This window comes from Salvelinus namaycush, chromosome 27, assembly GCF_016432855.1.
Source record: "Salvelinus namaycush isolate Seneca chromosome 27, SaNama_1.0, whole genome shotgun sequence".
In the NCBI taxonomy this organism is placed as follows: domain Eukaryota; kingdom Metazoa; phylum Chordata; class Actinopteri; order Salmoniformes; family Salmonidae; genus Salvelinus; species Salvelinus namaycush.
In genome coordinates, this window is record NC_052333.1 from 35,646,111 (window position 1) to 35,663,869 (window position 17,759).

Genomic DNA, 17,759 nt, shown 5'->3' on the forward strand with positions numbered 1-17,759 from the left:
AGGGGAGACTTCACCTCATACCAGTGTGGATGAAACCACGACATACCCAGTACTTACAGGTTCTGTATATATCTGCGCTGAGGGTTTGCATGTTAGCTTAGCTTAGCAAAGCTAACATATTTAATTATTTTAAATTGGTCATACCTAGGTTAATTTAGCCATTAGATGTAGAATTGTAGGACCTATGTAGGTATAAATATATATTTGAAACTTACTGCTATTATCCCATAGAAGCACATTCAATAACAGATTCTTACATGGAAAAACAGATAGTCAGAAAATAAATCAAAAGGAAGTTTGTTTTGAAGTGTCTGTCTTATCTATATTGTAAATCTACATCTCTTGTGTTTGTGAGAGTCTCATCTTACAAAGAAGGGGTCATAATAGTTTGTAGCCCAAACCGTTCGGACCAGTGGAGACTGCTGCGGGGAGAACAGCTCATAATAATGGCCGGAACGGAGCAAATGGAATGGCATCAAACACCTGGAAACCATGAGTTTGATGTGTTTGATACCACTCCACTGATTCCGCTCCAGTCATTACCACGAGCCCGTTCTCCCCAATCAAGGTGCCACCAACCTCCTGTGGTTCCTTACACTACAGACGTTTCTGTGAGAAAACCAAATTTAGTAATGTCTCCTGGTCTGACAAACACCTCTGCCACTTTTCACCGCAGATGTGGAAGGCCAACGTAGGCGGATGCGGTGGATTGAGACTTAGCCCATGCAAAAAACCTGATATCTCCAGCTTTAACCGACAGATTTTGATGTGGATTGTCATATTATGCAAATCAGATTTCCGCACGGGGGCAGACATCGACTCTGTCTTTTCAAATCAAGGGTCATATCCCTGCCCTATGTTTGCCATGAGTCTAAAAACGATGAACTTGTTATTCACCATTATTATGTATTTTTGTGACAATTGCCAACTGCTGTATCTTTGTAACCCCTGCCAACTAACGTAATGTAACGTATGACTGAGAAACAATATTAAACTGGAAATCTGTCTCATGTTCCTTTCAGTCTATAGTTGCTGCTCTTGAATGACTTACTTTTATTTCTTATTCATATTTTTTTTCAACTGCATTGTTGGTTAGAGGCTCGTAAGTAAGCATTTCATTGTAAGGTATACATCTGTTGTATTCGGCGCATGTGACTAATGAAATTTGATTTGATTTGAAGTCTGGTTATCCAACACGAACATCTAGTTCCACCAATATCTAGTCTAGACATACTTCACTAAATATTACGTTACATATGGATAGGCACGAAATACTATTTCATAGTCGATGTGCAGGGATACGAGGTAGATATGTACTTATAGGTAGGGGTATAGTCAATAGGTAACTAGCCACCCAAGTGTTTTGTGTGCGTGTGTCTGTATTGGTTGGAGTGTCAGTATGTGTGAGTGTATCGGTAGAGTCCAATGTGTGTGTGTGTGTGTATAGGGTCAAAAGAGTAAAAAGGTCAATGCAGATAGTCCAGTCAGCTATTTGGTTAGCAGTCTTATGGGGGTAGAAGCTGTTCAGGAGCCTTTTGGTCCCAGACTTACCGCTCCGGTTTGCAGTGCGGTAGCAGAGAGAACAGTCTACATACAACTTGGGTGGCTGTAGTCTGACCAATTTTAGGGCCTTCCTCTGACACCACCATACGGTTGAGAGGGATGAGTCTGGCAGCACAACCGATTGGCAAATGTACTGCAAATTGAGAAATCATGTGACTAAACTGATTAAAAAGAAAAATAAACTATACTATGAAACAAAGATCAATTATATAAAGAAGGAGAGTAAAAAGCTTTGGAGCACCTTAAATTAAATGTAGGGAAAAAGGGCAAACTCAGTCCATCATTCCTTGAATCAGATGGCTCATTCATCACAAAACCCACTGATATTGCCAACTACTTCAATGATTTTTTAATTGGCAAGATTAGCTAATTTAGGCATGACATGCCAGCAACAAATGCTGACACTACACATCCAAGTATATCTCACCAAATTATGAAAGACAAGAATTGTAAACTTTTGGAGAAAATGGTGTTTGACCAGATACAATTCAATTTTACAGTAAACAAATTGACAACAGACTTTCAGCATTCTTATAGGGAAGGACATTCAACAAGCACAGCACTTGCAACAATGACCACAGTTGATGAAAATTGATGATAAAAAGATTGGGGGGCTGTTTTGTTAGACTTCAGTGTGGCTTTTGACATTATCAATCATAGTCTGCTGCTGGAAAAACGTATGTGTTATGGCTTTACACCCCCTGCTATATTGTGGATACAGAGTTAGCTGTCTAACAGAACACAGAAGGTGTTCTTTAATGGAAGCCTCTCCAACATAATCCAGGTAGAATCAGGAATTCCCCAGGGCAGCTTTCTAGGCCCTTACTTTTTTCAGTCTTTAGTAATGACATGCCACTGACTTTGAGGAAAGATAGTGTCTCTATGTATGCAGATGACTCAACACTATACACATCAGCTACTACAGCAACTGAAATGACTGTAACACTTAACAAAGAGCTGCAGTTAGCTTCAGAATGGGTGGCAAGGAATAAATTCATCCTAAATATTTCAAAAACTAAAAGCATTGTATTTGGGACAAATCATTCACTAAACCCTAAACCTCAACTAAATATTGTAGTGAATCATGTGGAAATTGAGCAAGTTGAGGTGACTAAATTGCTTGGAGTAACCCTGGATTGTAAACTGTCAAGGTCAAAACATATTGATACAACAGTAGCTAAGATGGGGAGAAGTCTGTCCATAATAAACTGCTGCTCTGCCTTCTTAACAGCGCTATCAACAAGGCAGGTCCTACAGGCCTTAGTTTTTTCGCACCTGGACTACTGTTCAGTCGTGTGGTCAAGTGCCACAAAGAGGGACTTAGGAAAATTGCAATTGGCGCAGAACAGGGCAGCACAGCTGGTCCTTGGATGTACACAGAGAGCTAACATTATAATATGCTTGTCAATATGCATTGTGGAACAGCGGGGACTGTGAGGAAACTCAAACACAGGCACAGATATGTGGTAATAGAGTAGTGGCCTGAGGGCATTCACTTAATGTGTTGTGAAATCTGTTGTGAATGTATTGTAATGTTTTTAAATTGTATAACTGCCTTAATAGGGCTGGAACAAAGGAAGAGTAGCTACTGCCTTGGCAGCAGCTAATGGGGATCCATAATAAATACAAATACAAATACCACCTGGTATAAAGGTCCTTGATGGCAGTGAGTTCGACCCCAGTGATGTACTGAGACGTACCCACTACCCTCTGTAGCACCTTGCGGTCGGGTGCCGGATCCTTCAATGGGATTCTGGAGACGGTTTTGGACACAACATGGACCATAGCTGCACCTCTTCCAGTTCAGCTTGAGTTAGTGGTTTATTGAAAATATTGAAAATAAATGGTGACATTTTTTGAGAAACTGCCCTGTCAGTGGATTATAAGATATAGTGTTGACATTCAACATTCATTAATTAGTTAGGGGTGACATTTCTCTGGCCCCATCCCTCAGCTGTATACCTAAACCAATGTTGTGGACTGTAATGCGCATTGTCAAAAGTCACACGGGTGTCCTCTTCCTTTTCCACAAAGCTTTGAAAATGAGCTATACAAGTGCATACTTACTGTTTTCCAATTCAAGTATCTGTTTCTTCTTTGAGTGTCTTTTCCAGATGTTTTTAGAATATGTTGCACTTGTTTTGATGTTTCACTTGTTTTGATGTTTCACTTGTTTTGATGTTTCACTTGTTTTGATGTTTCACTTGTTTTGATGTTTCACTTGTTTTGATGTTTCACTTGTTTTGATGTTTTACTTGTTTTGATGTTTCACTTGTTTTGATGTTTCACTTGTTTTGATGTTTCACTTGTTTTGACAATCAATGAAAAAAATGATTGTGAACAAGAGACTTAAATGCATTTTTATACGATTTGATTATTTCTATAAAATCAACACTTTACTTTTTATGAAGGATCAAATGTTGTAAAAGTAGGCGAGACCTTTTTAGAATATTTAGCAATTGTTTTGATGTTTCTACGACAATCAATGCAAAAGTTATTGCGAACAAGAGATTTGGGCTCCCGAGTGGTGCAGCGGTCTAAGGCACTGCATCTCAGTGCTAGAGGCGTCACTACAGACCCTGGTTTGATTCCAGTCTGTATCACAACCGGCCGTGATTGGGAGTTTCATAGGGCGGCGCACAATTGGCTCAGCGTTGTCCGGGTTAGGGTTTGGCCGGGGTAGGCCGTCATTGTAAATAAGAATTTGTTCTTAACTGACTTGCCTAGTTAAATAAAGGTTAAATAAATAATAAATAATGGTGAATGTCTGTTGAATGTCTGATATAAAACCTACTTTACCTCTGTGAAACAGCAACCAACCCAGGGCCATAGCAAAACATGTCACAGCTGCATGGGGTAACGGCATCACCGGCCTGAATGTAATCCTGGCTGGAGAAAGTCAGTTTACATCTGTAAAGCATAGAATTAGCTTCCAAATTAGATGATGTTATTTCTTAAGCTATGTTTATAATTGATGGATGATTACAATTGTTGACCCTGTTTGTCTGTTAGACAAAGTGCCCAGCTGGGTGCCAGACCGATCCCCTGGTCATGAATGGATGCTGGGACCTACCACACAAGAAAGTTAGACCACTCTGAGTCTCTGACATGTTAGCCAAGGTGGCCCCATTACCACCAGACAAAATGCAGATAGGCACAGTATCTGTATCGGCTGGGAAGGACAATGAAAGATGAAAGCTGCACATTGCTATATTAGCAGAACACTGCTTCTATGGCATTATGTAAAGGTTTGTTTATTCTACATGGACCTGTTCTACATTTGAAAGATATCAAAACACTTAGTTTACAACATCTACATAAATTCAGCAATTGCATTCTTCTCATATTACTCTGTAGGTTACTGACCTACTCAAAGCTTCCTCCAGCATCTAACCATACATCTGGCTGTAGTTATTGAACTCAAACTGCAAGAGGTTTGTTTGTTGCGATTGAGTGAGGGGAAACAGCTGCAGGAAAGGCTCTGACAGATGGGTGTGTCTTCATGGTGGCAAGGACACACTCAAGAAACACCCACAGCAAAACACAAGCCCCCAAGCTAACTCAGGTTTGTCTTCTGTCATAGCCACCAGCATTTCTTGAGGAGCAAGCCAAAAAATGAGGCCAAATCAGTGGTGCAATTCCCCTTTAACTGTGGACAATCACCTCACTATATATATATAGCCTATTGTATGTATTGACATTCATATTGCAATGCCTATGGGTCTTGTGTCCATGAAATGGGAAATCAGCCTACTCAGTGACATAAACAGATTACAATTCTGACGAGTTAACACAAATATTAGCGTATTCATGGGGATCTGTTATTCGGAGCCCCATGAAATGACACCATATCTACATTCTACAGATGCTACTGACTATTCCCTACAATACTTTTACTGTCACACCCAGAATAGGTTTTGCTCTATAAGCCAATATGTAATCGATATGCAGTGATTTGCATTGGTGGCATTTATGGGACCTTGGAAAGTTTTTAAAACCCAAATTTAATACAAATGTCACTTAAATATGAACAAATATCAATCCTTGTTCATGTTTAAACAATAATTTATCATAAATCATGAAATAAAATAAAGGTTATTATATTGACACTTTTCTACTATTACGTGGGGTACTTTTATTTAGAAATTATTCAACATTTCGCGAACCGGAAGTGTTTTTTTAGTGCTGCTGACGATACGCTTATTAGATTTATCAGATTTAGATGATTTCATCAAAATGTGTGGGCCTGTACGCTGGTTGTGTGAGATAATGCTATATTATTCGAATTCGCAATGCCAGCCTGGGCGAAACATCTCTTCTACAAGTAGCCTAGCCCACGGTGTTGCTCCATAAAAGAACAGCGCTGTGTAGAAAAATTTGTTGATCCATCAGAAGGGAAGGGTAGAATACATTTTTTCCCCCGGAGAAAGGACACATCGGGATAAGGAGGCTCTTTTTCAGAAAGGACATCGTCAGGACAGTAAAATGTGAGACATTGCAAATTATGATAATTTAGCCTAATACAAATAGAGCAATAACACTCTTACAGTGTTAAAATAAAATGATTGGCATGCAATGTATTATTAATGTATGCAAGTGGTATGCGATTTTGCTGTATTTAAACCATACAGTGTCGACACATTCAAATAAGCATCACGACGAGAACGCTATTTTAACGCATTTACAGTCTATGCCCTCTTCTGTGGTGCATTACATAACAGTGTTAATATCATTTAGAAGTAGGCCTATTATTCCTATACAAAATTAGGCTACAGTGGTTATACATAGCCTATAAAGATAATAGATTAGAGTATTTGATATTTGAACTTGCTATTCGGGATCCTTGGGACGTCCAACTCTGCCGTCACCCCATGGAAGTTGAAACGTAAAATGATTCATTAAGGTTGGTGTTACGGGTAGGGACGTTCCAACGAACCGCCATAGCACTAACCATTTGATATTAGGACTTCAGCGAACTGATAATCAAATACCAGGCCAGGGTATAGATTTCTAAACACTGTGTGAACAAAACGGACCATCCAAAAACGGACCATAACAGCTATATCCTAGGGGGACATATAAATCAGAAATATCAATATCATTAAATGTAATAAAGAAAAATAGTATATTCGCTGCAGCGATCTTTTTAAGGGAGGCTTTTAAATAGGCCTAACTGTATATTAGATTAGCACTCTTACCCTGTATTCTGCTTGTTCTCTAGAAAGTCTCTCCTTGGACAATTGGCATTTATTCGTTTGCACTTTACTAGAGTGATGAAGCATCCACTTAAAGGCACATTATATTTAATTGAAATGATCAAGCTCCAGTCTTCCTAAAACATTAACATTTTAAACCAATGTTCATGTTAAATACTTGCATGTATCCTCAAAGTGCATGGAAAAAGCATATTGTGAATGAAAAAGCCTATAAACACAGTAGCTTATGTAACAAATCAATTAATTAATGCAATAGTCTGAGAATATTTCTTCCATTAGAAAATAAGTGTTGGTTGAAGGAATTAAACCCACATCAAATGTACTATTTTTGTTTTTTCCAAGGTAATTTCGGAGGAAGCAACTTCAGTCCCTACCATTTCTTACTTTGCTCAAACAAAGTCTTTCTGGATAACATCTCAAAGGAATATCTTACTCTCAAGTGTTCAAAGAGACTGTTGGGATATTTCTTGATACCTTTTGAGGCTTCTCAGCCCTAGGATCTGTACTATCGTTGATACATTATACTCAAGGACATGTCTGCTGTGCGGCTGCTGCTCCTGTCTCTGCTTTGTGCCCTCTTTGGTATGTGAGTGTAGATGTGTAGACTGAACGTTTGTGGATAGTCACATCTTTCAATAGATGGATATTTGTCTGTGTACTGTTGAATTATGAAGCTACCCATTTCTACAATCAAAATAAAGCGAGAATAACAACTCTTATCTCCTGTAAATAGTGTCCCTGTGCCATGGGGCCTGTGCAGAGGTGGACTCGGACACTGAGGCCGTTGCAGGCAAAGGGTTCAAACTGGGCTGCATCTCCTGTAAGATGAGGCCCGAGGTAGAGGCTTCTGCCACAGTCGACTGGTATTTCAAGGCCAAAGGGGAAGCTGACTTTGCTCATGTGAGTATCTGAGGCTGATTATGATTGCTATAGTATTCCAAATTACTGCCATGGTAGTAGATTGTAGGATTAGGTTTTGGGTTTTGTTTGCTCTGGTGCCCACACAAAACATGCTGCCACTGTAGTCTGCAGTCTGTTTAGAGTATGCCAGTGCTTTTTTTTAAATGGCTAGGGTTAGGTTTACATAGTCCTCTAGACCAGGGTTTCCCAAACTCGGTCCTGGTGCACATCTCGTCACGAAGCTTTGATTATTTGAATCAGCTGTGTAGTGCTAGGGCAAAAACCAAAACATGCATCCAGGGGGCCCCAGGACCGACTTTGGGAAACGCTGCTCTAGACAAACCTGTCTTATGCCACATGGCCCAGAGCCCATCCCTAAGCACACAACCACAAGGCACAACGCACAAAGGTATGCACACACACACACAATGCCCAACCACATGATATGACGGAGTGCTGCATGCGGTTAAGATTGAATCAATCTGCATGCCATTTTAGCCCTCAGAGAGCATAAGAGCTACTGGGACAGCAGATGGGCAGATAGTGCATAGCTCACAGCTATGTAACCTTGAGTATACTTTCCTACTGGAAGCCTTTTCGAAACACAGTTGCGTCCTGTTGAGTCCATTGTCTTGGATGTTGCCAGCTACGGGTCGCGATCTAGGAAGTGAAACCGGAGACATTTTCAGTGCCAGGTGAATGACCCAGTTGTCATTGTGTCATTAGATATATAATTACGATGAGGAGGGCCAGCACATTGTGGATGAGCGCTTCGAGGACCGCGTGGACTGGAGTGGCAGTAAGCAGAGCAATGACATACAGGATGCGTCCATCTACCTCTTCAATGTCACCTTCAATGACTCGGGCACCTACCGTTGCTTCTTCCACCGGTTCCTGACGTACGAGTTCTACGAATACCAGAGTGTTGTCAGCAAGGTTGTGCACTTGACAGTGGTGGCTAAAGGTTCAGTATTACTATACAGACTAATGGCTTTGCATGCACTTGTAATTCCGATGTCAATTATCCCAATTGTTAGGAAACATTTATGACCTGAAATTAAATTCAAAAAGTGCTTTGTAAGTGCTTAGTGAGAGACTCTGTGGTGCCTTTTGAGTGCTTTGACCCCGCCCCCCCCCCCCCCCTCTCTCTGTCTCTACAGCCTCCAGAGGGACGGCCTCCATAGTCTCTGAGGTGATGATGTACGTGTCCATCATCGGGCTACAGGCTTGGCTCTACATAGAGATGGTATACTGCTACAGAAAGATCTCAGCTGCAGGAGAGGAAGCATTACGAGAAAGCGCGTAAGTAACCCTACTTCCTCTAATGCAGCTGTATCCTTTTGTTTTAGGTCCTCCCCTATTACTGTCTTCCTCCATATACAGTAATCTCACTGTCCTCCCTTTCTTGTATGCTCTGTACCTGTCCATCCTGTTGATTTGACCTCTACTGTCTTTCAAAGTGCTGAGTAGTACAATTACTCTGTTCCTATTTGTTCAATATTATCTGTCTTTCTCTCCATTTGTTTTCCTTTCCACTCCCATTCTCTCTCAATCTTTCCATCCTTGTGTCCAATAGTCGTCACATTTGCCACTCTAGAAAAGCCAAAGAAGGTATATTTCCTAAAGAAAATGTGTGCGCTTGCCTCAGCACTCATGAAGTGTTAAAACCAATTATGTTCCGTCTCTGATTGGATGTTAGCTCAGCTGACACTGCCTGCTTTGCGTCTCTACATTAGAGCAATAGGTCTGGTTACTTCAGTTGGATGGACGATTGCTTGATCAAATCAAAAATCAAATCAAATTTATTTATATAGCCCTTCGTACATCAGCTGATATCTCAAAGTGCTGTACAGAAACCCAGCCTAAACCCCCAAACAGCAAGCAATGCAGGTGTAGAAGCACGGTGGCTGGGAAAAACTCCCTAGAAAGGCCAAAACCTAGGAAGAAACCTAGAGAGGAACCAGGCTATGAGGGGTGGCTAGTCCTCTTCTGGCTGTGCCGGGTGGAGATGGAAGGGTAAAGGAAGTTATGGATGGATGAAAAAAGGGCTGGAGTGATGAATGAAGGTTAGAGGGGTTGTTGGATGGATAACGACAATTTAGAGGGGTAAGTGGATTCATAAAGAGAGGTTAGAGGGATGAATGAGTAGATCAAGAGAGGTTGAAAGATTGGAATAAACGTAGGAGATATGCAGTGTAGTTGAAATGATTGAAATGCTTTAAGTGATGAGTGGTGAGAATGGTTATACTGTAGATGGCTAGATGGATGAATAAAATGTGAATGGAAGGATGAATAAGCAGATGATGATCTTCTAACCATATCTATCTTTCTCCTTTCTTTCCAGGAATGCCGAATATTTAGCCATAGCCTCGGAGAGTAAAGATAACTGCGGTGTGCAAGTGGCAGAATAACCCAGGTTTGTCATGAGAGAAAAAACGTAATCGGCAAGCCAAAGGAAGCATAGTGTAGTTGCCTTGTTTGGCTCCCTCACATGGGCAAGTTAGAATAACTTAGAAAGAGTGGTGCCTTACTGTCAGTGGTACGATTGTAAGGAGAAACCGAAAGGCTCTCAGAGACAATTACAAAGATGGCACATCTTTTTGGATCTTGGATCTAATTTTGGATCTAACACATCCACTGAGCGATCAATATGCAGTACTACCATCAGGGCGCAGACTCAGGTGTTTACCTCGTAAAAACAAGAGAGGCACTAACAGTTGTGTACCAGCATCAGTATGGCTTTTAAATGAACAAGGATTTGTGTGACTTATGTTCGTTTTTTAAGGCACAGCTCAGCTCTTGAATGCAAAATGATTTTTGTGACTTAGGGACATTTTGAAAATTACGGGGGGGGGGGGGGGGGTTACAAAATAGGGGAGAGGCGTGTAACCTTTTTTTTTGCTTTGGGGAGGGTTGTGTGGATTTTATTGGGCACAGGGGAGGGTAGTGTTTTTTTTTTTTTACATTTGCCGTTTTGTAGGTTTTCCTATATAATTTATTGAATTCCACATGGGTTGCCGCCGTCGGCTCGGGCTCATATTCGCCACACTGCCACTTTTGATATCTGCCTCTCCAAAGGCCATGAAACAACATGTTTTGTTGTCCATGATGAGGCTTTTTTAAATCAGTGTTATTGACTTCTCAATAAGCCAGATTCGAGTAACTTCCATGACAGCTGAGCGCCAAGCGGCAGCTGTGGCGCAATCAGCCGGGAGGTAGACAGCACATGGTGCTGAAATCAGGCTAATTCAAGTCATTCATTTCAACAGTCTTGTAGGCTAGCCATAGATTTGTCAGCCAATTCCTCCAATAGTGTCACCACTCCTTAAAAAGCTCTGTGACCGTGAAGGGCTTGGTGTGATAAGTTAAAACCAGTGCTCGAATTGAGGGGGTAGGTCTTTGAAGGTATGCCATAGCCTACTTTTTGTCAAAGAACATGTCAAAATGCATCCTCCTCGTTAGCTTAAGATTTATAAGAAACGAAAACATGTTCTGATTATATAAAGCGATTTGTAACGACACTTTCCTCCACGATGCTCTATGCTAGAAGCAAGCAACACAAGAAAGATGTGTCTGATGCACATGGGAATATCTTTTGTTCATCTCTGTGGCATTCAGAGGCTGAGCCAGGAAGTTCTATAGCCGAGAATTTTTTTTTTTATTACTTTGCCTTGGACGTAAGGGAGAACGGAGAACAAAGTAGCACAGGTCAGTTGTAACAGCTTAATAACTCAAATTAGAAACCACGTAGAAAGCTGTTATTCAATGTGCTAATGTTTGGTTAGTGTCTAAATGCCTAAGAAGTTTCGTTTAAATCCTTCGATTATTTTGTGTTTTATTGGAATGAAAACAAGTAAATATACTTGCTGCCTCTCTTTTTTAAATGATTGACCTGTGGAGCATTTCTACATGTATCTAAACATATATCATTTTTATCAGTAAGATGGGGTCTTTTGATTGGTGTACTCGATGAAAATAATTATTGTTGTATTTTTGTCAAAAGATTCAGATTAGTAGAGGGTCTTATGTGGGGGGTTAGATGTAACACAAAACTGTATATGCTATTTAAACACATTCACATCGTGATATAAAATGTCACTTCTTTACATCAAGTTTAGCAGTACAGCTAAGATAATACCTTAGAAAAATCCAATAAAAAGTCAAATTCATACTTTTGAATGCTAATATAAAATAGGCTATATACATTTTGGTAACTTTTTAGTTTTTGGTCAATATGACATGCCTGAAAGATAAAATCAAATTATCAGTTTAATTTAATATCAGTTTAGTTTAATTAAAAAAATTACCGTTGAAGACAGTGTTACATTTAACCCCACATACTGGGTTAATTGTAACATTTCACTCCCGCCACTTTCGGTTGAATTGTAAATGGCTGGTATGTTGTAGTTACAGTGTGTAATGGTAGCTGAGATATGTAAGTTGTTTGTATAACAATATTGTTAATCGAACTCAATAACATTTTCATAATAAGCCAAACCCTAAAAGTGTTACCTGGTTCCCCGGTCTCCTTCAATCAAATAGGTCTACAGTGTGTAACTCCGTCGCTTTCAATTGAGCTATTCACTTTCTGTTAAAGAGATGTTTAAATGCAGCCGTTTTTATATCAATATCATTTCTGGGTAACTATTAGGTACCTTACTGTAGTAGATTTCCGTTAAAATTGGCATAAAATAGCTTTTAAGTCAGATTTTTGCTAGGACTGTCTAGTAGTGGTCTGCGTGGGGAGGGTAAAACTGAAAACTAGCTGTTATTGGCAGAAAGGTTTGGAACTCTCTTTGTTGTTATTGTTCTATTAACCAATTTACCACATGGTGATGTCACCATGGAAAGCTGAAACTCCCGGCCATGCAAACCTGCTGATTAGAAGGTCCTGTGTAACTATCAGCAACTATCAGGAAATAACACTGATCACATTTTTTCAGACTTTTACAGTGTTTGTTTCATCAACTGTTGTACAATATGGTACAAAACACAGGAAAACTGAATTTTAGGGACTTGTGTCGTTCTCTTTTTGGGTTAAGCCTCGGAAGAGTAGTTATCAGTTAAAGCTTAAATTGTTCCGCGTCGGACCTCTGTCTGGACTGGAAAGGGAACTTTTGAAAGTAGGCTACAATGCTTCGAATCATATGACGTCTCAGATCAAATTATTTGCAAACAGCGGCAGTTTCGTTGCAAACAAGTCACACCGGTTTGGCATGGGGAAATGTGGGAAGATGAACGCATATCTCTTCCCTGAAAAGTTTATTTTCTAAATCTGCTTTTCTTTTGGGACTTTTTGAGAGTGACATTTTCTCTTGCAAGCAAGCTGATTGTTTTGAGCTAATAAAAAGTAGATTACCAAAAAAGACATAACTAATTTATTAGAGACATTGTTCATTTTATCAAAATGATTATGTTATTGTCTTTGAATTGATTATGTACTTGCCAGATGTGTTAAAAATAGTGTACTATAGGTGTACAAATTGGGCTGCTATTATTTTATGTTCTGGTCCGCCGACTAATAGCTGAGGTATTAAAAAATACATTCTGCTAATGTCTTTAGTCGTAAAATAAAATCTGTTTATAGAAGTCTTTTTTTTCAGGAGCCTTTTTATTTGATCAATTTTATTGATTGTAGTAGTAAGGCCTAGGCCTACATTGTCACTGTTACTGTTGTCATAATCAATATTTAGAGTTAATTCTAATACGTTTTTTTTATTTTATATACATTTTTTTTCAAGTACAAGGGGAGGGTCATATGAGAAAAAAAATAATGTTGGGGAGGAGGGTGCATTTTTGTGGGGGACATCTCGAGTTGGATAATTTTCGAACGGTCCCCGACATTTAGCTTTTATTTACCGTCTAAGCATTTGTATCTGTCATGTGTGAATGTCACTGTTAATATGTTTACAATATACACTACATTACCAAAAGTGTGTGGACACCTGCTTATCGAACATCTCATTCCAAAATCATGGGCATTAATATAGAGCTGGTCCACCCTTTGCTGCTGTAATAGCCTCCACTCTTCTGGGAAGGCTTTCCACTAGATGTTGCAACATTGCTGCGGGGACTTGTTTTCATTCAGCCACAAGAGCATTAGTGAGGTTGGGCACTGATGTTGGGTGATTAGGCCTGGCTTGCAGTCGGTGTTCCAATTAATCCCAAAGGTGTTCGATGGAGTTGAGGTCAGGGCTCTGTGCAGGCCAGTCAAGTTCTTCCACACCGAGCTCGACAAACCATCTCTATTTGGACCTCGCTTTGTGCACGGGGGCATTGTCATGCTGAAACAGGAAAGGGCCTTCTCCAAACTTTAGCAACGAAGTTGGAAGCACACAATCGTCTAGAATGTAATTGTATGATGTAGCGTTAAGATTTCCCTTCACTGGAACTAAGGGGCCTAGCCCGAACCATGAAAAACATCCCCAGACCGTTATTCCTCCTCCACCAAACTTTACAGTTGGCACTATGCATTCGGGCAAGTATCGTTCTCCTGGCATCCGCCAAACCCAGATTCGTCTGTCGGACTGCCAGATGGTGAAGCGTGATTCACCACTCTAGAGAACTCGTTTCCACTGCTCCAGAGTCCAATGGCAGCGAGCTTTACAGCCAACGCTTGGCATTGCACATGGTGATCTTAGGCTTGTGTGGGACTGCTTGGCCATGGAAACCCATTTCATGAAGCTCCCGACAAACAGTTTTTGTGCTGACGTTGCTTCCAGAGGCAGTTTGGACCTCGGTAGTGAGTGTTGCAACCGAGGAAAGACGATTGGTCCGTGCTTCAGCACTCGACGGTGCCGTTCTGTGAGCTTGTGTGGCCCACCAGACAAGCTGGGCCGTTGTTGCTCCTAGACGTTTCCACTTCACAATAACAGCACTTACAGTTGACCGGGGTAGCTCTAGCAGGGCAGAAATGTGACTTTTTGGGAAGGTGGTATCCTATGACGGTTTCAAGTTGAAAGTCACTTAGCTCTTCAGTAAGGCCATTCTACTGCCAATGTTTGTCGATGAAAATTGCATGGTTGTATTCTCAATTTTATAAACGTCAGCAACAGGTGTGTCTGAAATAGCTGAATCCACTCATTTGAAGGGGTGTCCACATACTTTTGTATATATATCTTTATCTTATCCGACTTGCCATAACTGAAGTTCCTTCTGGGAAAAAAGTAACTATTATATGCACACGATTCAACCAGATTCAAGCATCAAGTGAGTGGAGAGGTAATTATTGTAGAATCGAGGCTTGTCATGGATATGCACATTTACATGTAACAGAGTTCAACTGTCCTCGACCTCTCTCTTGGCACAGGATGAACCATGTGTAATGTATTGATGTTTAATTCTGCTTTCAGGAATTCAAGCGGTGCCATCTACAGACTGGCCTCATCACCAATACGACCCCTTGTTTTGCATGAAGACACCCGGAAGATGTATAGTATCTCTGAGTCTTTATTACCTTTCCTGTTACAATGTTAATGGATAAATGTGATATGATGACATGATTACTTTTAGAGTAGTATGTGTATGAATCCTATTTTTCAGTTTTAATGGTATCTCTAAAGTGTATGTACATTTATATTAAGAGGTATTGTGAGCATGACACAAGGCGAGATGGTTGAGCTCCGATATTTATTAATCCAAGGGGTAGGCAAAAGGTAGGTCGGCGACAGGCGAGAGTTCATGAACCGGGTCAGAGTCCAAAACAGTACCAGATGAAGGGCAGTCTTGAGGTCAGGCCAGACAGGGGTTCAGTAACCAGATTGGAGTCCAACCAGTACAAGGGGATAGGCAGGCTTGAAGACAGAACAGGCAGAGTGGTCAGGCAGGCGGGTTCAGAGTCCGACTAGGCAAGCGTCAAAACCAGGAGGACTAGAAACAAACAGAGACTGGGGGGGAAAAATAGGAGCAAGAAAAACCACTGGCTGACTTGGCAAACAAAACAAACTGGCACAGAGAGACAGGAAACACAGGGATATATACACCGGGGATAATAAGCGACACCTGGAGGGGGTGGAGACAATCACAAGGACAGGTGAAACAGACCAGGGTGTGACAGTGGGAGAATGAATCTGATTGAATGGTTATCGCGAGATCACCTTGGAATTAGAATACTAGAATGGGCATGAACGTTCTGTTGATAGTATAAAAGATCAGCCATTTTGGTAAAGGAGTTGGTCAACCACAATGGTCAGCGCGTGCTGTGAGAAGCAGTTATTTAAAACAATGAATTTAAAACAATGACTTTGAAAATTATATGCACAGTAATGTTTATTAGCTAGCTAGTCTGCCAGTTTTAGTAGAATGATTCCATCATTTTTTTCTAAATAACTGCCAATATCCCGACATTCCAAACAAACAATGCAGTCAATACACTGGCTGAAATCAGTTGGTGATATGACTTAGACAAAGTGTAAATGCAGCAAGTAACTGATATTGTATTATATTATAAGATTCACAACTTTCCAAGAAAACAAACACTGAAAACATTTTTGAGGCAATTTATACAGAACATTTGTATAAACCCTGTATTTACTGGTCAAAAGTTTGGACACCTACTCATTCCAGGATTGTTCTTTCATTTTACTATTTTCTAACACATATGGAATAATTTAGTAACCAACAAAGCGTTAAACAAATCAAAATGTTTTATATTTTAGATTCTTCAAAGTAGCCACCCTTTGCCTTGATGACAGCTGTCACGCCCTGACCATAGATTGCTTTGTATGTTTCTATTTTTTGTTTGGTCAGGGTATGATGTGGGTGGGTATTCTTTGTTGTATGTCTAGGTGTTGTATTTCTATGTTTATGCCTGGTATGGTTCCCAATCAGAGGCAGCTGTCAATCGTTGTCTCTGATTGAGAACCATACTTAGGTAGCCTGTTTTCCCACTTTTGTTTGTGGGTGGTTGTTTTCTGTGTCTGTGTTTTCACCATACAGAACTGTTTTGATTATCATTTCTTTCTTTCACTTTGTTATTTTGTATTTTTCGTGTTCTGATATAATAAATTAACACGGACACTTACAACGCTGCATTTTGGTCCGATCCTTCCTACTTCTCATCCGATGAAGACGAAGATCGTGACAACAGCTTTGCACACTCTTGGCATTCTCTCAACCAGCTTCATGAGGTAGTCTCAACCATCTTTTAACAGGTGTGCCTTGTTAAAAGTTAATATGTGGAATTTCTTTCCTTAATGCGTTTGAGACAATCAGTTGTGTTGTGACAAGGTAGTGGTGGTATAGACAAAATACCAAGTCCATATTATGGCCAGAACAGCTCAAATAAGCAAAGAAAAACGCCAGTCCATCAGTACTTTAAGAAATGAAGGTCAGTCAATCCGGGAAAATGTCAAAAACGTTGAAAGTTTCTTCGAAGTGCAGTTGCAAAAATCGTCAAGCGCTATGATGAAACTGTCTCTCATGAGGACCGCCACATGAAAGGAAGACCCAGAGTTACCTCTGCTGCAGAGGATAAGTTCATTAGAGTTACCAGCCTCAGAAATTGCAGCCAAAATGAATTATTCACAGAGTTCAACTAACAGACACATCTCAACGTTAACTAGGATTCAAGGCACACTAGACCAGCATGGCTACCACATCATTCTGCAGCAATAAGCCATCCCATCTGGTTTGCGCTTGGTGGAACTATAATTTGTTTTTCAACAGGACATTGACCCAACATACCTCCAGGCTGTGTATGTGATATTTGACCAAGAAGGAGAGTGATGGAGTGCTGCATCAGATTACCTGGCCTCCATAATCACCAGACCTCAACCCAATTGAGATGGTTTGGGATGAGTTGGACCGCAGAGTGAAGGAAAAGCAGCCAACAAGTGCTCAGGTGAAGCTGGTTGAGAGAATGCCAAGAGTGTGCAAAGCTGTCATCAATGCAAAGGGTGACTACTTTGATGAATATCAAATATATTTTGATTTGATTAACACTTTTTGAGTTACTACATGATTCCATATGTGTTTTTCCATTGTAGAAAATAGTAAAAAATAAAGAAAAACCCTTGAATGAGTAGGTGTGTCCAAACTTTTGACTGGTACTTTGTAATTATGACAATAGTTAGGTTGACA

The 17,759-nt window shown here is 40.3% G+C and overlaps 1 protein-coding gene across 1 annotated transcript; it reads left to right on the top strand.

Moving 5' to 3' along the window:
* The first annotated feature begins 5,809 nt into the window (after nt 1–5,809).
* On the top strand, nt 5,810–16,297 carry LOC120022633 (sodium channel subunit beta-1-like). Its single transcript, XM_038966610.1, has 7 exons — nt 5,810–6,050; nt 7,122–7,361; nt 7,513–7,679; nt 8,406–8,643; nt 8,840–8,981; nt 10,024–10,095; nt 15,032–16,297. Exons 2-6 carry the CDS (start codon nt 7,313–7,315, stop codon nt 10,088–10,090), a joined length of 663 nt encoding a protein of 220 aa, XP_038822538.1. The 5' UTR covers nt 5,810–6,050; nt 7,122–7,312; the 3' UTR covers nt 10,091–10,095; nt 15,032–16,297.
* Nucleotides 16,298–17,759: the final 1,462 nt, after the last annotated feature.

Bases quoted from the DNA above. Each gene is read 5' to 3' on its own strand.
- LOC120022633 (XM_038966610.1), top strand. From the start codon at position 7,313: ATGTCTGCTGTGCGGCTGCTGCTCCTGTCTCTGCTTTGTGCCCTCTTT. The intron at 7,680-8,405 runs GTGAGTATCTGA...TTGTGTCATTAG, and splicing joins GGGAAGCTGACTTTGCTCAT to ATATATAATTACGATGAGGA. The intron at 8,644-8,839 runs GTTCAGTATTAC...CTGTCTCTACAG, and splicing joins CTTGACAGTGGTGGCTAAAG to CCTCCAGAGGGACGGCCTCC.